The 17,638-nt window shown below is 37.6% G+C and overlaps 1 protein-coding gene across 1 annotated transcript in view; it reads right to left on the bottom strand.

Annotated features, from left to right (window-relative positions):
* Positions 1–17,638, bottom strand: part of nav1a (neuron navigator 1a) — a 143,067-nt gene that overhangs the window by 90,755 nt on the left and 34,674 nt on the right. The window contains 2 exon segments of the mRNA XM_081386368.1: positions 8,874–9,230; positions 13,977–14,079. Of these exon segments, the coding sequence (XP_081242494.1) occupies positions 8,874–9,230; positions 13,977–14,079 (460 nt within the window).

The raw sequence follows: 17,638 nt of genomic DNA, 5'->3' as shown, positions 1-17,638 counted from the left end.
GATTTAATTCGTCATTCAGTTTGATGTTAGCATGCTGCTAAGCTAACAATGTGATTTATCTATATTACTGCATAAAACTTAAAAACCACTCGGAATTGGGTCAAATCCGCCATTTTAAATTATATTTTAGTATTATTAAGCAGGACTTTTCTGAACAGAATGAAATATAATTATTTATATTTAGAATCAGATTTTCTCTCAACTTGTCCAGCATATTGGATAACTTTTTAAAGTCGGCATGAAACAGAAATTGAGATATTTTTTTCTTCCCTATTGTGATGTATACTGTATACAGTACGAGCGAAACGCTTCTCAAACAAGAGCAAATGTTGGACAGGACTTGATTTTGTCCATGTGGAATTGATTGGATGGTTGTGGTTTGCTATTGGTGGATCTCATGTGAGTGACAGGTTTCCCCGCCCTCATGCCAGTAAACACATCATCAGAGAAGAGAAGAGATGCTGCAAGAGGGAAGGGATGTTAAAAAATAATGATGTGTATGGATAAATACTGTAATTTATAATAAATTATTATAATAAATTATAATAAATTGTCAAAAATGTCAATTTTGATGTCATGGTGACTTTAGCTAATACATTCTGGGATTGCTTTCTCTGTGAGGGATGCCCAAAAGAATGTCCCTTAGATTTAGGACAAAATTATGTACTTTATATTGGAAGGAAACATAATGAAATTAGGCAGCATAGGCGCCGAACCCCCACGGAAAAACACAACATATTCTCCATTCATTTAATCCAATCAAAAAACCCACTGAGATTCGGGAACCTCTCTGATTGGTGGATGTCACACCAGGTCATGTAGACACAATTCTACCATTATATTGAGCATTACAACATTACCAACCTGACACAAAAACTTGTGCTTTCTGATTTTTTTTTTTTTTGCATAATGATAAATTGTATTTTACATAAGTAACTCCAAAATCATCAGGTATATCAGTGAGAAAGTGACTCACGACAACACTCATGGAAAGAATGTGTGTATTCACAGAAGGAGGGTAAACCAACTCCATAGTAAGACTAAGGAGATGCACTTCCCTTTTAAAAACATACATTTCCTTATAATAGTTTAAATTTACGTGTTGCCGCACAACCTACACATACCAGCTTAAACTCTCCCGATAACTGTATGGGGGATTTGGCCTGACAGAAAGCGTGCAAAGAGTCACTAAAATATATGAGGCTTAAAATGTTGTCTATAGGTATAGGGAACTCACTAGATTTCAGAACACAACACTTTTATTAAAGCTCTTTCTCTGTGACATTTGAAAAATGAATTCCACTCACACTGTGACTGACAGGTCGATGTCAGATGGCTATCCATACCCCCTGCATATTTGGGGGTCTAATTACATTGCAAATAGGATAATCAAATTGCTGTTTTGTGGACAACTTGGTCCAATGGATGTAAATTTTAGGATCTAATAATAAACCGGGGAAATTTTCATGAATTGAAGTCTCTGTTTGAAGGATATCGCTGCCGGGCGGAAACCTTGTATGTCCAAAACTGCTACATTTCAGGAAATGGAAAAAAAACACAGTAATTTTTTTAAAAATATATATTTATAAGTTTATATTGTGGCTTTATATATGACATCATCAGACACTTTCATGTGTCATTATATTATCAACATTTCAACATTTAGTTATTTTCAAAATAGTAACGCACTAACAACCACTCAGAACATCACTTTTGCCAACTTCATGTTCATTAATCCTGATGGCCATCATCCACTGCATTCATCTCATTACAGTAATATGCTGAGCCGACAGAAGACGAATAAAGGAAGATTATATGAAACAGAACTATCAAAAATCACTCTGTTTCCACGGCAACACACACACCTGGGGAGGAGCTATCAGAAGGGGTTTAGATAACGAGCTCCTGCACAGCTTAGAGAAACGTCACAGTTTAAGCTACATGTGCTGCACTGCTTTCTCAGCATGTATATTCAGATGTTAGTGTTTCATTTTGAGTGGCTGCATTTAATTTACATAACTCAAAGCAAGGCATTCAAAAGTATAAACAGGCTGTTTATTATATAAGTATTTATGTCTAATAACGTCGCTGCTGGGAGGAAACCTTGTATCTCCAAAAAACTCTACTTTTCAAGAAATGAAAAAAAAAAACATTTTTTTTTTTTTTTTTAAACACTGTAAACCCGAATAAGTTGGCAAAACTCAATACATTTAAGGTAATCAGTTGCCTCAAAATAGCAGTTGTTTCAAAGCAGAACTTGCAGATTTGTATTTTGTAGCCTACTCATACATTTTACTTGTTCTTAAAGGAACACTCCACCGTTTTTTGAAATAGGGCTTATTCACCTTCTTTCCTACATTTAGGTAGGTGGGCAAATGCATTTTTGTCTCAGTGCATGCATTGTTTTAGTTTGACAGGGTCGGCGCTAACTTAGCTTAGCATAATGAATGGAATCCTTTGTTGCCAGCTAGCATGTCCTGAGTAAAAGTGATATAAAAATAAAAAAACACACCTAATTACTTCTTGTGGCCTGCGTATTCACAACGAGTACAAATAGCGATGCAGATTAACACTAGGCGATTTCCTAGGCAGATATTGACTTACATATTAAGGACTATATTAGGGGGAAGAACAGGCGAAGCACTGCTACTTGGGCGTGATATCTCTGTGCCCAAGTAGCAGTGCTTCGCCTGTGCTTCCCCCTAATATAGTCCCAAGTCAATATCTGCATAGGAAATCGCCTAGTGTTAATCTGCATCGCTATTTGTACTTGTTGTGAATACGCAGGCCACAAGAAGTAATTAGGTGTTTTTTTTTTTTTTTTTTTCATCACTTTTACTCAGGCCATGCTAGCTGGCAACAAAGGATTCCATTCATTATGCTAAGCTAAGCTAGCGCCGACCCTGTCAAACTAAAACACTGCATGCACTGAGACAAAAATGCATTTGCCCACCTATCTAAATGTAGAAAAGAAGGTGAATAAGCCCTATTTCAAAAAACGGTGGAGTGTTCCTTTAACATGAAATGTTTGAGTACATTAATTCATACATTTAACTTAAACATTACATGTAACTTCAATTTGAATTTTTTGGTTATTATAAACTTAGCAGGTTATAACAAACTAGTTCAATAAATGCAAGCTTGCTAACAATAGCATAGTTTAACATTTGCTGTAAGAATGCTGCAATATAAAGCATTGACATGCTCTCAAACCAAGCCGCACGCACCACTTGTCATCATGACGGTAACTCTCCTAAAATCAACATTAACAAATATTCTTCTAAATTAGCATAACAAAACATTAATCACTACTCAGTCTCCCACTTAACATTAATCTTGCACAAAAATGTTTTATATTACACTTAATTTCAGCATTTACTCTCCCTTTTGAGTGCCATGGGCAAATCAGCCCAGTTTCAGTTGAACTTGAGTTTGTCTAAATTAAAATAAATAATTTCATAAAACTCAAAACAATGAAACAGTTCAGTTTACTTAAAATATATCAGTTCTGAGAACTTGAAAGAAAAAGAAAGTGCTAAATACTCATAAAAGTTATTTTGACTGAACTAATTAGTTTAATTTAAGTTTGTCCTACTCAAACCAATTCATTATTTTGAGTGTTAGGTTTTACAGTGCATGATTAAACACTGTGTTGTGAAAGTTGATACAGTATGACTTTATATATAGTCAGACACTTGCATGTGTCATTAAATTATTAACAGGGATGCACCGATATGAGCATTTTTGCAGATACCGATAACCGATAATTCTTTATATTTGAAAGCCGATAACCAATATATTGGTCGATAAATGTAAATCCAAATTTTTATCAAATTCTTGACAGCCTGATTACAAAAACAAAAGTTTCTTCATTAAAGCCCATGTCCCAAGCACACCTTTTTTAAAATGAATCCAATCATATTTCAAGCCCAAAACCATCATGGCAAAACCATCATGGCAAACAATGCACATCTGAAGTGTCTCAACAGAAGGAAATAATCCATTATTTATCGGCTTTAATATATCGGCCAAATTTTCTTATCGGGCCTATAACGGTAATAATGATTTGTAATGACCATATATCGGCCGATACCGATATATTGGCCAATACATCGTGCATCCCTAATTATTAACATATTAACAAAATCAAGCTTCAAATGGAGTTACAAGGTTTTTGACCAGCAAATTTCTGAGAAATTTGGACATTTGTGTTTTGCCAATCAGTAGAACAGCCGCATCTGAGGCATCACATAACGCTTTCATCAACTTACAGGTTATAAAGTTTACTGTAGCCATGCGGTCAATCAGTTTTTACATTTCATCATATGTATCAGGTCATACATATATATATATATATATATATATATATATATATATATATATATATATATATATATATATATATATATATATATATATATATATATATATATATATATATTGTATATACATTTATGCACATCTTGATTAAAAGTAACATTGCAACACTTATTTCCATCAAGAGGTGCATCATTTTTTGGTCAAGATCTTGTATTAACAATGCAAGAGTCCAGCACTCTGTAAAGTCTCCTCCAGCACATCCCAAAGACATTCAATGAATTTAAGGTGCCAATTCATGTGTTAAATGATTCGTCATACTCCCTCCCAACCATTCTTTCACAGTTTGAGTCTGATGAATCTTGACATTGTCATCCTGGAATATGGCCATGATGTGTCTTCCTACATGGCTGTTTAAGAAATGAAAAGCTACACACTCCACCAATTAGGGCTAGAAAAACTGTTGCCAAACATATAACATGCTAGAAACATAATAATCACAGCAATAATGATCCAGTCATAGACCCTTAAGTATTTGCCTATTTAAATCCCTTTTTTTTTTTTTTTTGGGCTAGGCAATGTATATATAGTGTTTCTTGAGTAATGAAAACGCTGTCCTTGTAAACCAGTTGTTTACTTACCCTTGCATTGCAAACAAGCAGAGACAGTTCAACTGCGTGCAGCACTTCATTCACGAACAAGGCGGGCGGAGTTATGAGGTTTGACGGACAGGTTGAGGAACAAGGTTTAGTCACAAGCTTATTTGAATACTTTATAGCCTACGTTTTTCCAAAACCCACAGAAAGGCACTAAGGCTGACCAATAGTAATGATTTATGAAAAAGAAATAAAAATGTAAAAATATGGAGACACAAGGTTTCTGCCGACAGCGACAGTGATCCTTAATCAAATGGAAAAATCACATTTTGAAGACCTAATAAAATGACATAAATGTAATTTTGCATTAATCACGTGAGGTCAAATGATGGCACACACCAGGATGTAGTTTGGTCCAGTAAGTGTTAATGTGGTGTTCAGCTTGCTGTGTGTGCTGTAATGAGCTGACAACATTCATGGCCTGTCTGTGCACTCAGTCACCTTGGCAACTCAGCACAGATCTCAGCACGCCTCCCAGTGGGACAGCGGTGCACAAACTAATACAAATCAGCTGGTCATCCAAAACTAGTCAAGCAAGGAGAGGACAAACCAGACAAAGACAAATATAAACCTCTAGAGTAGATCAGACTGGCTTTCGAACATCTAGCACTGACAAATGAGGGAACATGCACAAAATACTGTAACATTAACCTTATTCAGGGAAGTAAATCTCATTTCAGCTTTGTCTAGGACAAGAAAGAAGACATTTGCTTCATGTCACTGAATCATACAGCATTTTCTAACCAAGTGGGACATAATCTCCTCCTGTAAAACTGAAATTTTGTCCTAACCAGCCGCAGCACAGTATATTTTGTCGGTATGTTTCACATTTAAAACAGACTATACAACTGACAGCCACAGACAACAGGAATAATGCAAAAGATCATATTTGGGATATTAAGAAATAACATCAAGATCATTAAAATGAAGATTAATCAGACAATCAATATTTTTACCCAGCCCTACTGTTGGTGTGCATTTCTGCATTGTGTTGGAGGAAAGAGGAAATGCCCAAAATCCTTAAAATAACACAAGCTATTATCAAATGTGTTCTGATTGGCTGTATCAATGCACATTTCTGCTGGAAAAAACGGATGAAGGCTCATTAGCTATATGTTTCCATTCAGCTATTTTTATGCATTTTGGGATATCGCATAAAAAAATGCTGGATTTAAACGGCAAGATGCGCAGAAATTCTAAAAATGTGCATTAAAACGCATGCGCTCAATTGAGATACATTTTTTTAACCGATAAGAAATCATGCGCATAAACTACGATGGAAAAACATTCACCGAATGAATTTTTCGATGTGCGACTTTGCGACTTTGAAATGTTATGGTCATTCTGAAATGCGTTCCCAAACAGCAGCATACGCCTCAGAAAGCAACATTACCGTGTTTATTGAGTTTCGTCTGTGCGCACATATATTTTATATACGAACATCATTATATATAGTGGCTTCTCCTACTGCAGCAACTTCACCAGTTTATTAGGAAGTGGCGATTTTGTTCTCTTCAACTCACTGGATGGAAACAGTGCTTTATTCGCAAGTGTTTTACGTGATACTCCAATTTTGTGCATAAGTTAAATTCGCAACTTTGGATGGAAACATAAGCGATTTCATGAGAGTTATTTTAGACTGTGATCAGCTGAACCAGAATACTTATTTGATCTGGTGTCAAACTCAAGGTGAAGTTCTGGATCATGAACTTTCTCGCTTCGCAGTGGCTCAGTGGCAGTTGACGGCGTTTCCCCATCAGGCTAAACCAACAGCGTAGGTTAAGAGAGGGCAACATCAAAGCTTGGCTGACAGCTTAAGCAAACACATCTCATTTCCTCTGTAATTTCCTAGTTTTGTGTTCACACTTAAACACACACACACACACACACACACACACACACACACACACACACACACACACACACACACACACACACACACACATATGCATTCAACACTGCATCTCCAACAATGAGCAGTCTCCTACACACAGCTTCAGCTCGCAGAAGGACTGCTGCGTTCAGCAACATCAGGTGTCATGATACTGAAAACGAGAGCCAGCTCTGCAAGCGGACCCCCGGGGGACACAGCCAGCTCTGATGGGGACCTGAAGACGGCACATATGTCTCCTGAAGAGACCCTCATCTGATTGTGACATGATTGCTCTTTGGGGGGCCTCAGGCTGATAATAAATCAGCCAGCGAAATCATTCAAAATGTGGCTCGTATGAGAGTAACAGCTCTTAATCATTGCTAAGAAGACCTTCATTTGTTAAACATTTATCATCTTTATAATTGTGTAGCTTTTATTAGACACTATTCATATTATAAGTACACTATTAATATAAGACTATTACAATTTCTATCTATCTATCTATCTATCTATCTATCTATCTATCTATCTATCTATCTATCTATCTATCTATCTATCTATCTATCTATCTATCTATCTATCTATCTATCTATCTATCTATCTATCTATCTATCTATCTTATAAAATGTTAAATAAATCATAAAAAAATACTACTTTCAAAAGTTTGGGGATGGTAATATGTTTTAATGTTGAAATAAATCTCTTATACTCACCAAGGCTACATTTATATGATCAAAAATACAGTAAAATTGTAATATCATTACAATTTACAATTTGAAATTACTGTTTTCATTTGAATATATTATAAAATGTAATTTATTCCTTTGTTCAAAGCTGAATTTTCAGCATCATTACTCCAGTCTTTAGTCACATGATCCTTCATTCTAATATGACGATTTGATGCTCAAGAAACATTTCTTATTATTATCAATGTTAAAAACAGCTTCATATTTCTGTGGAAACCATGATACCTTTTTTTCTGGATTCTTTGATGAATAGAAAAGTTGAAATATAAATCGTTTGTAACATTATAAATGTATTTTCTGTAATTTTTGATCAGTTTAAATGGATAGTTCACTTTGAAATTAAATTTCGGTATGTTTTAGCTTACCTCAAGGGCATCCAAGATTCAGGTGTCTTTTTTTCCGCAGTAGTTTCAATTTTGATATTTTTAGGTCAAACCGTTCTTGTCTGTCAGTCCTATAATGCAGGTCTATGGTCACTATCTCAAAGAGCATGCACAGAGTCCAAATTAAAACAGTTCCCCATCGTCCAAATTAAACAACTCCCCATCGTAAGTACACATTGATGGCCTAAGACACAAAACGAGCGGTTTGTGTGAGAAAACGAACAGATATTTATATCGTTATCACTAGATGTCGCCTTGTCTACGGCAGTTCATTGGAACGAATGTCTTTCGACATCTACTGTATATATCTATGCACCAGTCTGCGCACACGTCACACACCAGGATCACTTGGACGTGGCTGTGTATAAGAGGTAAAAACGATATAAATACTGTTCGTTTTCTCACACAAACCGCTCGTTTCGTGTCTTAGGCCATCAATGTGTACTTACGATGGGGAATTGTTTAATTTGGATGATGGGGAATTGTTTTAATTTGGACTCTGTGCACGCTCTTTGAGACAGTGACCATAGACCTGCATTATAGGACTGACAGACAAGAACGGTTTGACCTAAAAATATCAAAATTGAAACTACTGCGGAAAAAAAGACACCTACATCTTGGATGCCCTTGAGGTAAGCTAAAACATACCAAAATTTAATTTCAAAGTGAACTATCCCTTTAATGCATATTTCCTGAATAAACGTTTTTTTTTTTTTTTTTTTTTTTTTTTTTTTTTATCATATTGACCCCAAACTTTTAAACAGTATTGTACAAATTAAATAAAGATTTTTTTTTTATGTAAATTTGTACATTTATGAACACTGAAATATGATCTATCAAACATTTTTTATATATTTCTGTGATATCAGCAAGCAGTAAAAAAGGGACAAACACTCACCCATTGGCTAGGTCATCATCATCATCATCAACGTCATCATCATCATCATCACCATCATCATCTTCTGGTTGGATTTTGCCCGTCAGGTTGCTGTCGATGAGGTAAGCAGACTTGAGGTCAGCCAGGTCATCGTCTGCGGCGTCCAGGCCCTGGATGAGATGGATGCGCTGCAGTTGGCTGATCTGTGTGGACGCTCGGGTGGGCATGGAGTGGGCCGTGACCCCGGAGGAGGGGGCGTCACCCGCTTGCAGACGAGGGCTGGACTGGCCATGGCGCCAGGAGAGAGGAGAGGAGCGGTTGGAGAAGCTGCGGGCGTTAGTCTCATCACTGTCGTAGCACATGCTGCTCTCAATACAGCTGAAAGACAACAGCAAGACAAGGTGGTAACATCTTTATTTTCTAAACATAAGCATAGCGTTTGATCAGTGTTGGGGAAAGTTACATTCAAAAGGAATGTGTTACTCCCAAAAAAAGTAATTACTTTTATGGATTCCTAATTTTGACATTAGGCTAAGACATCAATGGCCTAATGTTGTGTTCATTCACTGCTGGAATAGTATGTCTGACTAAATGTTTTTTAGCCAAACATGTAATTTCAAAAATTTTAATTTTATAAAACTCCAATCCTTGTCAATATAAGTGATGCAAGTACTGTACCAAAAGTACTTAAAGTATCTGACGTGACTCGTTTTCTCAATTCACCCACCACTGGCAGGTGTGCCAAAAAAGCTAATTTTGGACCCTGGTTAGACAGGTTTCCAGACTGGAATAAATGTGAGAAAACCCTATTTAATTCCACAGAGACATTTCTGAGAGTGCAGGCAAACTCATTCGTCATACCAGATATAACTGTCAGCTTATCAAGCACACCCGTTTCATCAACACATCGCAAGACTCATCTCAGTCTTACACATTTTGTGGATGTGTGTCTATGTAGTCTCTGGTAAGTGATCCATCATATGTGGGGACACAGGAGAATTTAAAGGTAAAACATGTCTGAGGATGTGTAATTTCCTTCATGGCTGATGTACACGCCGCTTAAGCTTTCTACAGGAAGTCAATCACACATACACACACACACACACACTGACCTCTTGGGTGCCTTTTTTTCTGATATCGAAATAGTAGGTCACAGTTTGGGCAGCTGGAGGAACTGGCTGACCTTCTGCCGATTCCACACCCACCCATCCCCGTCCTCACTAAAGCCCTCATCTGGATAAACTCATATCCTCTTGAGTTGTGTGTGCCTGCCCCGCAATGATTTTAATGCTCTTATTTAGTTTCCAGGTGTCCAGGTTTGGTTTTAATACTTTTAAGCCCAGCGGATGGATGGAGATTATTTCCCGCTGTTCCTGAGCTCAACTTTCAAAGTATACAAAGCATTGGGATAAAGTTCTCTCAAATTTAATGGAATGTTTCTGGTTCAAAACAAGTTCAATATATGGCACGCTGTCAATTACCACAGAACATCATTTCAACTAGGCTAATTCTATAGTACAAAAATATGGGTTTTTAGAGCTGTAAATGTGTCTAAATCATCTTTTTTCAAGATGGGATCACTATCAAACTTTTAGTTATTCAGCATACTACTTTGGGTGAATGTTTCACTATGTTTCAAGGACTGACTGATGACACACAAAGTGCACATGTTTTTATGCAGGCCACAAATTCTTTATTTCTAACTGCTGGATTCACAAGTTTGCAATGTTTGTGGAAAATAAACACAAACACGCTTGTTTAAATTATTTAAATGTGTATTTTTTTTTAGCAATTAGGCACTGGCATTCTCAGCACTTTCAAAACAAAAGTCCCCGCACTGTCAAAATAAAAGTCCCACTTCCAACACTTCTCAGCCAAACAGGAAAATGTATCAGTCAATGCTGATAAATATAAATTGGAAGATATATCAGCTTTAGTGCTTTATCAGTGGACCACTGCGTATATGTTGTAATATTGCAAACTTCTGGTTAGTCTTGGGCAAGTCGATGAACTACCTTTGGGAATGCTAAGGCTATGCTTAATTCTAGGGTATAAAATCATAATTGGCATTGAAATTTATGTTTTTGGCAGATGCTTTTATGCAGTGGCCTACTTTGCATTCAAAATGTATTTATATTTTTTTAACAGAGTATGGAAACCCCTGGGAATCGAACCCATGACACATATGTAGCCTAGCGCTATGCTCAACTGTTCACGCTACACACATGCTACCGTTTGATCTACAGGAACGCAACCGACACAGAACAACTCAAAGCATTCCATTAATATCCACAATGTACTACACACTTGCGGTTATCACATATTTCTGCAGACATTTTCAACAAAGAGCAAAAGGCTGAGGAAAATGTCCCCAAAAAAGAAGACACTGGGTTTCATTTCATTGACGTGAATGTGAATTATCCTTTGAAAATGCCAGGCGCTTCAGTTTGCCTGACTTTTTGTGTTGAATAATAATGACGGCTAAATGACAGTGATTATCGTTCCTTTTATCCTTCGACAGGCCCTTCTGCGAACACTTCAATCAGAGGAAGAGAAAATATGACAAATCAAGAAAGTAGCCATTGTTATGCATCATAAAGCACTGCAAGGCCACACAAAGCAGAAAAGTGTCTATTATAGAGTTTGGGCTCAGCACATTACAGACTTTCTCTCTACAGGGGCATTAGTGTTTATGTGCATTAAATCAGCCTAATTACATTAAGGTTTTAATAGAATGACTTTACAGTTGCTGAGGCAGAGTAATTTTATACTATGAGGCAGTCCTAAAATCACCCAGACATACTCAGCCTAAGTGAAAGATAGAGTGCTGAGATACACTACGCTTATGGATCTCATACAGTTCATCTGTTAAAGTCTGTCAGAAGACTGGAACTGGATTTGAATTCACATCACCCGTATATGAGCACCACGGCTCAATGCGTCAGAGCACCTGTGTCCACCACTAAGCCAAGGCTCTGACAGCTGTTACACAATATACAGCGGGGGAAATAAGTATTGAACACGTCATCATTTTTCTCAGTAAATATATTTCCAAAGGTGCTATTGACATGAAATTTTCACCAGATGTTGGACACAACATACAAAGAAACAAACAAAAGTAAGTTCAGAAATTAAGTTATGTGTAATAATGTGAAATGACACAGGGAAAAAGTATTGGACACATGAAGAAAGGGAGGCGCAAAAAGGCATGGAAAGCCAAGACAACTGCTGAAAACTTACAGTAATTAAAAAGCAATCCAGCCCCCTGTCCGTGGAAATTAATAACAGCTGGTTCAGTCCCAAATGATGGCCTACAAAAAGGTCTCATTGCCAAGGTGTCACACAAGACACATCTCATGATGGGTAAAAGCAAAGAGCTGTCTCAAGACCTTCGCAACCTAATTGTTGCAAAACATATTGATGGCATTGGTTATAGGCGCCATTCTAAGCTTCTGAATGGTCCAGTGAGCACTTTTGGGGCCATAATACGGAAGTGGAAAGACAATAATTTCACCATAAATTTGCCTCGACCAGTGCTCCTTGCAAGATTTCTGATAGAGGAGTGAAAAGAATAATCAGAAGAGTTGTCCAAGAGCCAAGGATCACTTGTGGAGAGCTTCAAAAAGACCTGCAGATAGCAGGTACTGTTGTCTCAAAGAAAACAGTAAGTAATGCACTCCACCGCCATGGCCTGTATGCACGCTCACCACACAAGACTCCATTACTGAAAAAAAAGCATGTTGAAGCTCATTTAAAGTTTGCTGCACAATATTTGGAAAAGCCAGTGAAATACTGGGAGAATATAGTGTGGTCACATGAGAGCAAAATTGAACTGTTTGGATGCCATAATACACACCATATTTGGAGGAGAAATGGCAGTGCACATTACCCTAAAAACACCATACAACATGGTGTTGGCTCTTGGGCAACTCTTCTGATTATTCTTTTCACTCCTCTATCAGAAATCTTGCGAGGAGCACTGGTCGAGGCAACTTTATGGTGAAATGATTGTCTTTCCACTTCCGTATTATGGCCCCAAAAGCGCTCACTGGACCATTCAGAAGCTTAGAATGGCGTCTATAACCAATGCCATCATCATGTTTTGCAACAATTAGGTTGCGAAGGTCTTGAGACAGCTCTTTGCTTTTACCCATCATGAGATGTGTCTTGTGTGACACCTTGGCAATGAGACCTTTTTGTAGGCCATCATTTGGGACTGAACCAGCTGTTATTCATTTCCACTGACAGGGGGCTGGATTGCTTTTTAATTACTGTAAGTTTTCAGCAGTTGTCTTGTAACTTAATTTCTGAACTTATTTTTGTTTGTTTCTTTGTATGTATGGCTTACTTGGGTTGTTACCAACATCTGGTGAACATTTCATGTCAATAGCACCTTTGGAAATATATTTACTGAGAAAAATGATGACGTGTTCAATACTTATTTCCCCTGCTGTATAGTGCGTTTAGTTTGCAGGGCTGAACTCTTGGTTTAGAATAACGCACCCTTAACAGCTTCCTTGAGCATTGCATCAGACTTCCTCTGGTTGAAGGAGTGCTTATGGCTTCTTTAAACAACACTCTAGCACAAACATTGCCAGTAGCTCTGATATCAATACACTAACACAACATACTGTGTGAGGTCTAGCGGTTGTGGCTTTCTGGTGAGAGGCTAATCCATCCTTTTGCTGTGGTTTTTTTGTATGTGTGTTTGTGGACCTTGAAAAGCAGGAAACAACAGGGGGAGGTGCTGATGTGAGAAGGACAGAGAAACATCTGCTGCTCCATTCCACGACTGCTGACTGACTTTGGTGGTGTTTGGACTTGGTCACATGTAAAATTCCTCTGAACCACATTTGTATATGACATATACAAATGACTTATTTTTTAAGGAATGCATTTACATTAAGATAAAGTTCTGGCCAATACCGATAAGCTTATAATTATTACAATACAAGTTATTATACTATATTGTCTTTTTTTTTTTTTTACATTTTGGCAACCCTTATTTTAGTTTTAAACCTGATTTTTGTGATTTACTAGAATACAATTAACCAAAAACAAAACAGAACAAACAGTCCATCACCAATTCAAGCAGTGCTTGACTTGGCGTGTGACCTCCTGTACCTGTGGCTGAGCTGCGACCCCCGTAAGCTGGTCATGGTATCTTCCAGGTTCTGCCGGAGGTCGAGGACATTCTGAACGGTGCGTTTCCTCTGGGACTCGGGATCTGCAGAAAAGAGCAGAGAGGAGAGGATGAGTGACTGGTTAATGCAGGGATTTAGCAGTGATGTGGCCATACACACACACACACAAACATAAGATTTAACACTTTGTGGAGAACGGCCAACAAAAACATTAGCGTATATCAAGATGCATGATATCGAGCCATGTTCCACCTTTCCACTCACACACGTACAGTATCTCAGCTTTCAGGAACAACACACAAACGGCTTTCTCTCACACTGTAAGAGGGCAGAGCAAACAGAGCAGTGGAATATGGCGATTCAGCAAGCGGGCAGCTTTTCAAGCAGTACTCGAATGAATTAAACATTACATTTCCAGTCTGCCAAGATGCCAAAAGCACTTTGAGCTACTGTACTAGCAAGCTCACTTAAACAGGACATTAGTATTTATAAAAGGTCTCCTTTCAATTTAATTGCTTTCTTTATTTAGGCAAATGTGCTTATACAGATTTATTTGACATTCAAGCTGTAAAACTGGGGGGGATGCATTATACGTCTTAACTCGACACATGTTGAGGACTGTTTTAAAACTGCTGACAGTAAAAGTGCTGTATTTCGTCTAATCAGCCTCCCACCCTAAAAAATACAGCGCTGCTCTAGTGTCAGATCGTAAAACCCACATAGCGCAGTTTACAAAGACGTTCCCCTATCAGTTCATCAGTTTGGCTTCATACACACTGGATGGACTCGGATGGAATAAAATACTTGCGTATCACATACTGCCTTTAATATATGTTGAAATTATGTGAAACAGAATGAAATGTGTAATGTTGTCAAATGACCCACTATGCTGGCATGTCCACTAATCATTTTGGAATTAAAAACGGCACTGTCTTAACTTTTGACCAATCAAACAATGAGAAAAAAGATACTCATTTAAAAAAAATAAAATATTGCTTCATTCATGCAGTTCATGTGTCACACAGGTAATTGAACGTTGAGCGCATTGCATTGTTGTATAAAGCTAAATTATATAGATTGAAATGTAGTGTATTTAAAGGGAATTAAGGATATAGAATGTACTGCATGTACTGTTAGCTTGCTTATTGTGCTCAAGAGCATGATCTATGTCTTTCCACATGTCATATTATAAAGAAACTGCTTCGAACCACAGGTCGAGAACTGTATACAACCACACAAATGCTTGAGGTTTGTTTGCAAATGTTTGTTAAAACTGTGGTTTCAGGTTAATGTTAATAATGAGAGAACTTGCAAGTATAGTTGTCTAGAGATGCTTCTGGCAAATGTACCCCTAAATTGGAACTAGTGATGCACTGACATATTTGACACTGAAAATATTCTGCCAAAATAGCAAAAAATAAAAAAATGTTTCAGCCGAAATGGTTTTGGAGGGCCAGAATTAGCAACCTAAATAGATATAGCTTCTCAGGTGACACATTTTAACTTTGTCAGTGACTATTTCATGCACACAATGTGGATACTAAAACTGAACATGTCAGCAATGTTGAGTTGCAATTGGTAAATTTAGTTAGGCTGAAATATTAAGAGGAGGCTCATTGCCAAAGAGCTTTCCAATGACTGGTTTATCACCTTTGAACATGATACCCCGAATAGCATCAATTATCCAATTACATAAATAATTTGTAATAATAATAATTTAAAAAATAATAATTAATTACATTAATTAGCGCTTTTCTCTGGGGGAAACTCCTCAACCACCATCACTGTGCATTGTCAACCTGGATGATGGGACGGCAGCCATATTGCCCACCACAAACCCACACAAATGTATTGGTGGAGAGGAGACAGAGTGATGAAGCCAATGAGTATATATGGGAATGATTTGGATATCATGATGATGAACAAAAGCCAATGGGAAAATTTGGCCTTTTTTTTTTTTATGACCACAGACAACCTGAACCTCGATTTACCATCTAATCCGAAGGATGGTGCTTTTTGACAGTATGGTGTCCCCATCACTATACTGGGGCATTAGGACCCAGACAGACCACAGGGTAAGCGCCCCCTACTGGCCTCAGTAACACCTCTTCAAAAATGTAATTACCAATACATTTTCAGTTTTGCTTTTAGGCTAAATGAAAACTTTAATTCCATTTTCAGTGTTTTAGTAAAAAAATCACTAATTGGAACTACTTGATGCACAATATGGTGTCCCCATTGTGGTAGAGCTACGCAACTACCACCATACTGATGGGGACAGTATGGTGTCCCCATCACTATACTGGGGCATTAGGACCCAGACAGACCACAGGGTAAGCGCCCCCTACTGGCCTCAGTAACACCTCTTCAAAAATGTAATTACCAATACATTTTCAGTTTTGCTTTTAGGCTAAATGAAAACTTTAATTCCATTTTCAGTGTTTTAGTAAAAAAATCACTAATTGGAACTACTTGATGCACAATATGCATCCGACAGCCCTAAAATTTGGTGGGATTAGTCTCTACCTGTCCCTGCCACCTCACATCCCTCCCAAAACCTCATCACTCACACCATCTTGTATGTTTCCCCTGGGGTGTGTTAATCCTGAAGCTTGACCAGTCAGCACAGCAGGACCTCATGCCAAACCCTCTGTAATGACATCCAGACTGGCATTAGTCAAAGTCCTACTTTTAATTCACTTTAATCTCCACCATAGAAAAATGATTGTGTGTGTTTGTGAGTGTGTGTGTAGTGGATCAGTACAACACACGGAGGTGGCCCATGGCTTTGTGATGAAAATGGAGAACCCCCCCATGTGGCCCCATGTGGAGTGTCTCTTCATTCAGGCATAATCTCATACAATTAGACTCATGAAATACAATGAGTCTCCCAGAGTGGTTCAAATGGGCTGCTCTGCAAGTGAGGATGGTGGTTTGGTTTAAAGCTAGTTTGGCTTGTACTTTGCATAACTGAGGCCCTCTACCATATAGTTATGTTATGCTCTGGGTTAGTTCACCCAAAAATAAAAATTCTGTCATTACTCATCCGCATGTCATTCCAAACCCATAAGACATTCGTTCATCTTCAGAACACAAATGCATAACTTTTTAATGAAATCTGAGTTTTCTGTCCCTCCATTGACAGCTACGCAACTACCACTTTCAAGCCTCAGAAAGGTAGTAAAGAAATCATGAAAGGAATCCATGTGACTTCAGTGGTTTAACATCAATTTTATAAAGCGACACAAGTGCTTTGTTTGCACAAACCCCCCCCAATTTATGTTACATGCATACATGTTGTGTTGACACGAGAGCAGACGCTGTTATGTGAACTCGCGTTGGAGAGTAATGTTTTTTAAATAGAGTGGTGTTTTTTTTTTTTTTTTTTTTTTGTGGAAACAAAGCACTCACGTCACTTAATAAATTTGAGGTTAAACCACTTGAGTGGATTACGTCTTTTCTACCTTTCTGGGGCTTGAAAGTGGTAGTTGCGTAGCTGTCAATGGAGGGACAGAAAACTCTCAGATTTAATTAAAAATATATAATATATTTTTTTTGCACCCTCAGATTCCAGATTTTCAAAAAGTTGTATCTTGGCCATATATTGTCCTATCCTAACAAACCATGCGTCAATGGAAATCT

This window comes from Scardinius erythrophthalmus, assembly GCF_964197995.2.
Source record: "Scardinius erythrophthalmus genome assembly, chromosome: 15".
Lineage (NCBI taxonomy): Eukaryota > Metazoa > Chordata > Actinopteri > Cypriniformes > Leuciscidae > Scardinius > Scardinius erythrophthalmus.
The sequence above is the reverse complement of the archived record's forward strand: the minus strand, read 5'-3'. Positions and strand labels throughout refer to the sequence as shown.